General features: G+C 47.7%; 1 protein-coding gene across 1 annotated transcript; it reads left to right on the forward strand.

Moving 5' to 3' along the window:
• Nucleotides 1–6,642: 6,642 nt before the first annotated feature.
• Nucleotides 6,643–8,270, forward strand: LOC119314315. Its single transcript, XM_037589047.1, has 2 exons — nucleotides 6,643–6,756; nucleotides 6,989–8,270. The coding sequence occupies exon 2, from the start codon at nucleotides 6,997–6,999 to the stop codon at nucleotides 8,155–8,157; it is 1,161 nt and encodes a 386-aa protein (XP_037444944.1). The 5' UTR covers nucleotides 6,643–6,756; nucleotides 6,989–6,996; the 3' UTR covers nucleotides 8,158–8,270.
• The last annotated feature ends 1,604 nt before the right edge of the window (nucleotides 8,271–9,874 follow it).

Consider the following 9,874-nt stretch of genomic DNA (forward strand, 5'->3'; position numbering starts at 1 on the left):
GCACAACGGAATTCCCATAATGGTGCAGGCATCCATGGGCATAAACACTTGGTTGATTAGCTGGCTGTTCCACGAAGCACTAGTGTGGTCGATCAGTTCCGATACCAGGGTTGGCGGATTAGGGTGAATACACCCATATGGCTGTAACATCTCGTCTCTTGGCAACCACGGGTCCTCCCAGATTCGAGTAGACTGACCGTTGTCAATTCTATGAATTAGTCCCTGTTTGAGTGTATCTCTACCTTCGATAATGGCTCGCCATATCTGACTGGGATGGTTGCCCAAAGTCGCCTCCAAAATAGTGGAGTCAAGGAAAGATATGCTCTTCAATAAGCGAGCACTAAGGGACTCTGGTGTTTGGAGTAATCTCCAAGCCTGTCGTGCCAACATCGCCATACTGAATAGTTCAAAATCTTTGAATCCTAGACCTCCCATTCCCTTCGGTCGTGTCATACTTTTCCAAGATACCCAATGAGGTTTCCTTTTGCCATCTTTGCTTCCCCACCAAAACTTCCCGATAAGCATATTGAGATGTTCACATAATCCCCTTGGGAGTTTAAAGCATGACATGGAGAATACCGGTATGGACTGGGCAACTGATTTGACTAGAACCTCCTTACCTGCCGATGACATGGTGTTTTCCACCCAGCCCTGCACCTTACTCCATAAATGATCTTTCAGGTATTTAAAGGCACCATTCTTCGAACTCCCAATATCAGATGGCATCCCTAAATACTTCTCATTTAAAGTTTCATTGGGGATGTTGAGTGAACCTTTTATTTCTATCCTGGTAGTTTCCAGCACTCCCTTGCTAAAGAAGATTGATGCTTTTGCAAAGTTCACTCGCTGACCTGATGCTTGGCAGTATGTATTCAGTACTAGGTTCACCTCATTAGCTCCCACACTATTTGCCTTACAGAACAACATGCTGTCATCAGCGAATAGTAGATGGCTAACTGGCAGCGCCGTAGGAGCCACTTGTACACCAACCAGATTGGATGACTCACTTTTTGATTTAACAGGCACGACAGGCCCTCTGCTGCTAGCAAGAACAAGTACGGAGATATTGGGTCCCCTTGTCTGATTCCTCTTGATGGTTCGAATTCCTCCAATCTCTTCCCATTAAACATGACAGAAAAATTAACAGTGGTGACAAGTCCCATAACAATGTCCACCCATCTCTCAGTGAACCCCAGCTTTACCATGATTGCTCTCAAATATGGCCACTCCACCCTATCATAGGCCTTCATCATGTCTAGCTTCAGAGCAAATGACTAGTGCCTTTTAGCTTTATTTCTCTTCATAAAGTGTAGGCACTCGTAGGCAGTGATGATGTTCTCAGTGATAGGTCTACCAGGAACAAAGGCAGATTGTTCCTCAGATATAATGTCGAGTAGTATCACCTTCAGTTGGTTAGAGATCACTTTGGACGCAATTTTGTAAAGAACATTACATAAACTGATGGGACGGAACTGGCTCAGTAGGGTTTGGTTTTTTACCTTAGGTATCAATACCAAAACTGTCTCATTATGCATGCCGCTGATTCTGTACCCTCAACAATTTTAAGCATGACTTAGGTGATTTCATCTCCACATGTCTCCTAGTGCCGCTAAAAGAAGTGAGCAGGAAAGCCGTCTGGTCCCGGTGCCTTTGTGGGCAACATTTGAAAAAGGGCGGTCTTAACTTCTTCTGCGCTGTACGGGGCATTCAACGAAGCGTTCATTGCCTGCGTAACCTTGCATGGTACTGTTTCTAAAACATGTTCCATGTCACCCACCCCTTCTGTCCTATACAAGTCTTTATAGAAATAGGTTATCATATCTTCCATCTCCAGCATGTTCTCTGTAACCTGACCACTAGCACGCTGCAATGACTTGAGCTGGTTCTTCCGTCGACGCCTACTCGCTCTCATGTGGAAGAAGTAGGTGTTTTGTCGCCATGCATGAGCCAATCAATCCTAGCTCGTTGCCTCCATAGAATCTCTTCGCGGTGAAACAACTCGACCAGGCAGTCGCAAATTTTTGTCTCCTGTCGTGAGGGACCGGATCTTCATGGGAGTTCGCGCATCACTTGTAGCTCCTTTTTTAATTTGGCGATCTCTCTGCGGATGCTGCCAAAGTGTAGTTGCCAGGTCGCCCGACAGCGATTGAAGTTTTGTCTTCACCTGGTCCACCGAATCCCCAGGCGCCTGAGTCCAACGTTGGGTCGCGCTCCCAGCAGATCTCATATTTAAACGGCCGTGGTCCCCGTCTGCATGCATGCACTGCTTGGAGCCGAAGCAACAACGGGACGTGGTCGGACGTAGCGGCACTGAGGTGCTCAAGAGATGCATCTGGGAAGGCCAAAGCCCATGCAGGGTTAGCCATGCTCCGGTCCAGCCGCACCCTGGTGTACGTGCCCCCCACCACCTTCTTCTCAAAAGTCCAACTCTGTCCCTGATAACTAATGTCCGATAAACCACACGTATCAATAGCATCTCAAAAGTCATCCATCTATGCTTGGCTCCGTTGGTCGACCCCATCGTGCTCATGGGATGAAGGGCTTCGTTGAAGTCTCCAATCACCACCCATGGATCGTTGCCCGTTCCTGCAATTCCGCGCAACGTGTCCCAAGTTTTGTACCTCTCACTTGTTTGGGCCTCACCGTACACAAAGGTGATTCTGGTTTTAATCTCTGTCATCTGCTCAACAAAAACATCTATCTGGTACTCAGAATAACCAATAACTTCGAGCTTTATTTCCTCATTCCAAAAAATGCCTAGTCCACCGCTCCTACCGGAGCTGCTTATAGTAAAGCTTTTATTGTAACCTAAAGTTCCTACAAGATTCTCAACATGTGAACCCTCTAACTGAGTTTCGAGAATGCATACAATAGAGGGAGCAAGTTGCTTCGATAGATCTCGAAGCTCTCGAACTGTCACAGGTCTGCCAGCCCCACGATAGTTCCAAACTAGGCAACTCATTGCGCTGGGCGCACCCCGTTGATAGGGCCCGCCAATTGCGCATTGTGTTTGGGTGTTTGAGGACTTGTTCTTCCCTGGGTTCTTTTCCAGCCGAGGAGGGCTGGTCTTTGTTCTTTTGAGATCTTGCTTTGACGAGGGGCTCTGTGGAACAGTAGCTGTAGCAAGGGTTTGGGGTTCCATCGAAGATGATGGACTAGTTCCTGGAGCAGTAAGCAAGAGTGTATTTGCATGGGCACCTCTCTTACGATTCCCTTCTCCTTCCTCCATATCCGTATCCGGGTCAACAGTGGGATCAAATTTATCTTGTTGTGTTCATCCCGAGCCACGTCCTGCACGAGCATTGCCTCTTCCTCTCCACCTTCAACGCCCCTTGCAGCACCTGGTCCGCGTCCTGGGCCCCTGAACCAGTCAGCTTTCAGGTTTTTGAACACCAGCACAGATGGAGGATGAACCCCATCGCCACGCTCTTTGAATTGATGACCTAGCATACCGCAGACAGCACACCAATCTGGTAGCCTCTCGTATTTCACCCTGAAGATCTCTCTCCTCTTCTAGATCACTAGCGAGACAGCATTCTTGAGCGGCTTTGTGACATCCACTTTCACCCGAACCCTAAAAAAGTTACCCTCAAAATCCTGGGATTTAGGCTCAGCAAATATGAAGTCACCAACAGTAGCTGCTAGCGATTTAATCAAGTGGAAGAACAGTTCAGGGAGATCATGTATCTGAATCCACATCTCAATCTTGTTTAGAACAATAGTCGATGGCCTGGTGAAACCATCATAGGGCTCAATCACGACCGCTTTTCCTTTGTAGGTCCAGGGGCCGTCCTCCATAACTCTCTCCCAATCACCCAGGCAGGAAAATTGCAGAGTATAGATATTGTCTTCCAGAGGGCGAAACTTAACTTCTTGCGCTAGATCCCATGCAACCCGCATGTTGCGGAAGAACCAGTACTGGTTGTACTGCTTATCCATATGAACCCGCGCGATCGCCATCCACCGTGCCGCTTCCTCTGGTATATCACCATCATGAACCATGACATCCTCCAGATCGTCTTCTTTCAGACCCAGTTCCTTCATCATAGCTTCCATCTCGCTCATCGCAGCGGCAGACGCCGACGTTGAGCCTTCCATCAAATCTCTTGCCTGATAAGACGGTTTTCACGGGCGGGAGAGCCCTAGCCAGATCCTCCAGCGCGCACACTAGCCAGTCGTCCGAAGCCGCCCGCGATCGGCGGTCTGGGAGATGCAGGGGATCGCAATCTCCACGTCGGTGCCAGGCTCCGCTGGGAGGAGAAAAAACCCTAACTAGAGGGGAAGTCGGTATGAGTTTACTTTGTCTCTGTGTATTAAGTCCTTCGGCTTGGGCCAAGCCCAAAAACAGTGCAAAAATAAATACAAATGAAATATACTTTTCCAAGAAAAATGTTGATCATCAGAAAAATGACTCATTTTTTAATATGTTCTAAAAATTACAAAAAATACCTTTCATAAAAATAATTTGTGTTTTACTAAAAAAATCGATTCAAAGACTATTCCATGTACAACTACTATTTCATTGGATGAAAGTGTGGGGTTGAATTAGGTGTCCTTGGGGTGGCTTCTTCACGTCCAAAATGCTATGCTCAGTGTAACCTTATCTCTGACATTAGTCAAAATTAGATATAAGAAGTGTTGCATAATGCCATATGGAGCATGTTTATATTTTTTCGCCCGTTGCAACGCACGGGCGTTAGTACTAGTATATATATGCCATGTTCGGCAGCTCTCTGCTCCACAACTCACTTCCTGGAGCGGCCAAAGCAAAGCGGCCCGCTGCGTATTTTTATGGAGTTGTCAAAGTGGCGCTCCGTCCGCTCCTGTATTTTTCGGAGCTTTCAACTCCCTGAAGCATTTCGTCGCTTGCTACGCTCTTCCTCGTCTCTGGATGCCATCATTTCTCCTGTACTAGTGGTTAGGGCGCTACCCTATGGTGCCGCTTCAGAGAAAATTGTGTGCATGTTTTCATTAAAAAAATAGATGGGGTCCTCGCCTCCATCTAGAAAAACATTTAAAAAAAATCCTCACCTTCATCTAGAAAAAGAAATAAAAAAGAAAAGAAAAGAAAAATTATTAACACAACCTACCAGCGAGCGCCACTTTGTATAGCCCTCCATTTAAAAAAAGGGCCCCGATAACTGCCACACGTGTGGTGTATCGGGTAGTTGTGCCACACGCCTCGTGTGGCATGGACAGCAACCAGCCCACACATCTACGTGTGAGCAAAACAACTAATGCCCACACACATCTTTTTTTTTCCTCCTGAACCTTCTCACATGCGTGCGTGTGGGCGAAGTTGATAACGCCCACACGCCCGTATGTCAGGCCTTGTACCTTTCTGGTCCCGCACGCGACGCGTGACGCCCACCGCGCGCCCGCAGTTGCCATGGTCCAGACCCTCGTCCATGTTCGTTTATCAGCAGTTGCCATGTCGCTGAACTACGGTTGCCATGTCGGACAACTGCAGTTGCCATGGTTGCTTAACTGCAGTTGCCATGTATGGTCTGATCTAATGTAGTTGCCATGATTTCATAACTTTAGAAGTTGCCACATACTAACACTAGGCAGTTGAGAGAGTTGCCATGTGCTCACAAGCATGCTAGGGCAGTTGCCATGTAAAAAGGAAGAGTTGCCATCTGCTTACGTGCACGTTAGGGCAGTTGCCATGTACGTGCACGTTGGGGCAGTTGCCATGTACCATGCAAAAACACATGGCAACTCGGTAAAAGACAGTTGCCATCTGCTTACGTGCACACTAGGCAGTTGCCGTGTACCCTGCAACAACACATGGCAATTCGGGTAAAAAAAAGAGAGTTGCCACCTGCTTATAAAGCACACTAGAGGCAGTTGCCATGTGCGCTGCAAAAACACATGGCAACTAGCAGCTTACGTGTGGGAGAGGAGACGGGCGTGTGGGCGAGATGGCAAATGCCCACACACCAGCCTTTGTGCGTGACTGAAAATTGGTGTGTGGGTGAACTGCTAAACGCCCACACACCGGCCCCTCCGTGTGGTAAAACGGATGTGTGGGCGAACTATGTCACACACCACACACACGCCTTGTCCTACGTGGCACAGAAAATCAGCCAGATTGTGTCAAGATTCGTGCATATAGTACTGGACGGTGATGGATGCGTGTGGTCGAGATGGTCAACGCCCACACGGGTGGGCGTTAACATTTCCGTAAAAAAATATGGGGTCATCACATCCATCTAAAAAGAAAATAACCTTTAAAAATATTCATCGCATTCATCTAAAAATAATATCTCAAAAGTTTTTTCACCACGGCCAACCAGCTAGCGCCACGTGTCATAGCTGGTTGGCCGCCCTTCACGCAATGCTTAATGAGTTTAATTTTCATGCACATAAGCATAGCTCCAATCGCTTTTCATGCTTAGCAAATGCTGTAACAAGGGTGCTGAATGTATACGGATCTGGCCCAAGATCTCTGTCTGCGGATCGGCCATAGATTAAAAAAAAGGTATATTTATATGCTTTTTTTAGACAAAATTATTTATTTGCTGGTCAGCGACACCTAAATGGATGGGCTTTTCGTGTAAACTGTTGTTCGGCCCGTGGCCCAAGTCTGTGGGAATCTCCTATGGAACCGGAGAGAGAGCAAGTCGGCAAAACCTAGCTACCTTCTCAGCAGCCCCCGCCGCATAGCCCCCCTCCCCTCTCCACCACCCCGCCGCCGGTTTGTCCCAACCTCATATAGATCTAGCGGAAAGGCTTGTTGATCACCAAATTCAGGTACTCCCTTCGTCTCAAAATTCTTGTTTTAGATTTGTCTAAATATGAATGTATCAAGTCACATTTTAATATTAGATACATTCGTATCTAGACAAATGTAAGACAAAAATTTTGGGATGGAGGGAGTATTATATTCGTCAAAAGTCTCCACCTTTACGTCCTTCGCAATCTGTTTATTTTTTCCTTTTATCAGAGAATGCTAAGAAGGTCCGATTTTGTTGTGGTGTTGCAGAGACGAAGATGAAGAGGCAGTTTGTAAATCTTGTGACGCGGAACTGGACGGAAGGCTTGTATTCTGTGCGCCGCATCGATCCTTACCGTAATTTCTTCTACGGTTCAGCAGAAGCAGCAGCCGTTGAAGTAGCCAAGAAGAAGGAATCTTTCCCAGCGACGCAGATGCAGGAGCTGCCGACCCCAAGCATCAACTTCGAGTCGTTTCCAGCGATGCAGATCCAGGAGCTGCCGACCCCAAGCATCAAGATCGCTGCAATAGATGTTCCTGGATACACCCTCGATATGTTCGGGCTCTTCACCCCCCGCGCCACCAGCGAAGGCAGAATGGTGTATGCCAATACGATGGGCGATGCGGGGCTGTATGACGCCGACAATCGTATCCACACCTGCCTAGGCCGCCTCAACAAGCCCAAGGGACACAGACCCATGTGCCTATCCGTGGCGCACCCTGACGCCGACGAAGAAGACAGAATGTATGTCCTGGATTCGAACCCCAGGAAGGGCGCCCAACAATGCTTTGAGGTCCTTGAGCGCACGCCCAGAAAATGGAGGATCAGCTTGTTGCCGCAATGGCATTGGCGACTTCTATCCCCGCCTCCCTTTGTCCACCAACCTGGGTACCAACCATCCTTTATTACCTCCTTCACCACCATGGTCGATGGCGACGGTGTCTCCACAATCTACATATCAGGCGATGGCGGCATCGGCACCTACAGCTTCGAGACACCGCGCCACCAGTATAGTGAGCCTCGAGGATGGAGTCACGTCGGGGAATGGATGCTGCCCTTTCGTGGTAGAGCTCAGTACGTCCCTGAGTTCAATCTGTGGTTTGGCTTCTCAGACTTAAACCCCAACCACCTGTGTGCTACGGACCTCTCTGCCATGTACAATGGACAGCAGCCCACTGCGCCCAAAGTATGGGAAGATCTGAACCTGCCTGAGGGAGAGGCGTGGCTTCCAAAACAGCTCGAGCTTCTCCCCCTGGGTGGCGGCAAGTTTCTCATTGCTAAGACCTTTGCAGCAGGAGAGTTAGGTGGGTACTTTTCTCTGCTCACCGGCATAGAGATGATCCCTGGCGACGGTGGTGACCGACAGGCCCTTCAGATGGTCAAGCACAAGTGTGCACGTTTTGTCTTCATGGATGAGGAGCTTGAGTGGGTGCTCTGAATGGATAATTCTACATCGGTGTTGACCCGATTTTTTTATTAATGGTAAATGATAATTCTGTAATTCTGAAACTAGTAACAGGCCAGTAAAATTTATAAAAATAGAAAGGACGCCAAGAATAACAGCGTCTAGGTTGGACTCTATTGCCAACTGCGTCCAGGTCTGGACGCTAGTATAGACGGCGTCCAGTCATGCCGTTTGATTAGTATCTCATTAGGCTTGATCGTATTGTTTTCCTCTGATAGATAGATATTTCATGACCTATAAACCTTAGTACGCCGGCAGTCGTCGCTTCTTACCTTGCTGGATGGTAAGCAAACTCTAGTAGGGACATCACCAAACATTATTGGATGCAGGAGCAACATCATCTGGCTGGCGACTTGTCATTAGAATCATTTCCTCGTCATTAGGATAACCCACTGAACCTATGGTTGGAGCATGTGAGTTGTTCCACGGCCTGATTGAATTTTCTTGGTTTGGTCTTCTTTACAATCTATTCTACGGATGCGAGTGTATATTGTATAGACGACTGGGTTGTTACTCTTTGGTAATACAATTGGTAATTGGCTAGTTTATGAGAACAGATAAGTCGGTCTTGAGTCGGCGGGGTCACGCTTTCGCCTCTAAGTGTTGGTGCACCGTTGCCGGTACTTTTGGAAACATGATGTGCCGGTGCCATATCCCGAAGTGAACCTACCGCACGGATCATACCTCAACCTCGATAGGGTTCCGGTGCCAGCCATACCAGACTCAGGCTGCGCGCAACTGACGGAGATCCACCACCATCGTGCTCTAATCCCGGCCGACCTCCGTCGCGACCCAGCTTACACGATGCATTCACTGAACTGGGACGCGGTCGACAAAAAGGCCTAGCGGCAGGCGGCGGAGCGCGATCGACGAGAAGGCCTAGCGGTAGGCGGCGGAGCGCGCGATGTTGGCCGAGTGATAAGCGAAGCAGCAGCTGAGAGCCTTCCAGCAGACGTTCCCATGGATGGAGAAGCCGATCTATGTCGACCTGACCAAGGTGGAGGAGGACAACGATGACACCTAGATCTACCGCCCGCCCCTAACTAATTTTCTAATGTTTTCATTTAATAATTTTTAGTTTCAATTAAAATAAACTGGACCTTTGTAGGCTGTTTTATAAAAAAAATCAAAATCCAACGCAAATGTGAAATGCGTGTGTCCGTGTTGCTCGCATCTTTGGACTGACGGACAAAAACATGTTCACCTGACCCATCAAACAAATAAAGAACGAATAAGTTTCCCTTAGGTTGGACGTTGAACCAAACATTGGACGCTGCTAACAACAGCGTACAAGTATGGACGTGGTTTGTAACAGCGACCAGCCCTGGACGCTACTGATAATGGCGTCCTTCCTATTTTCCAAATTTCCAACTTATCATTACTAGTTTCAGAATTACAGCATTATTATTTATTATTAATAAAAAAATGGGGGTGTTGACCTAGACCCTTCACCTTTTATCGGTCATTTGTCATGCAGCCAGCTATTTCCTTCCTTTTAGGTCTTTTTGCATAATTAAGGATTTGTGTGCTTGGAGGGATTCTCCCTCGTTCTTGTATCTTTACTCTTCTATGTGTTGGAAACGATTGTTTTGGCAATGCTTCACGATGTATTGATCGGTGCAAAGAGCACGTATATATGGAGTACAAAGTGGGCCACAACCTCAACTATACAAAGACTAGGAGGTGGGCC

This window comes from Triticum dicoccoides, chromosome 6A (genome assembly GCF_002162155.2).
Source record: "Triticum dicoccoides isolate Atlit2015 ecotype Zavitan chromosome 6A, WEW_v2.0, whole genome shotgun sequence".
In the NCBI taxonomy this organism is placed as follows: Eukaryota; Viridiplantae; Streptophyta; class Magnoliopsida; order Poales; family Poaceae; genus Triticum; species Triticum dicoccoides.

Coding starts and splice junctions, on each gene's coding strand:
- LOC119314315 (XM_037589047.1), top strand. CDS start 6,997: ATGAAGAGGCAGTTTGTAAATCTTGTGACGCGGAACTGGACGGAAGGC.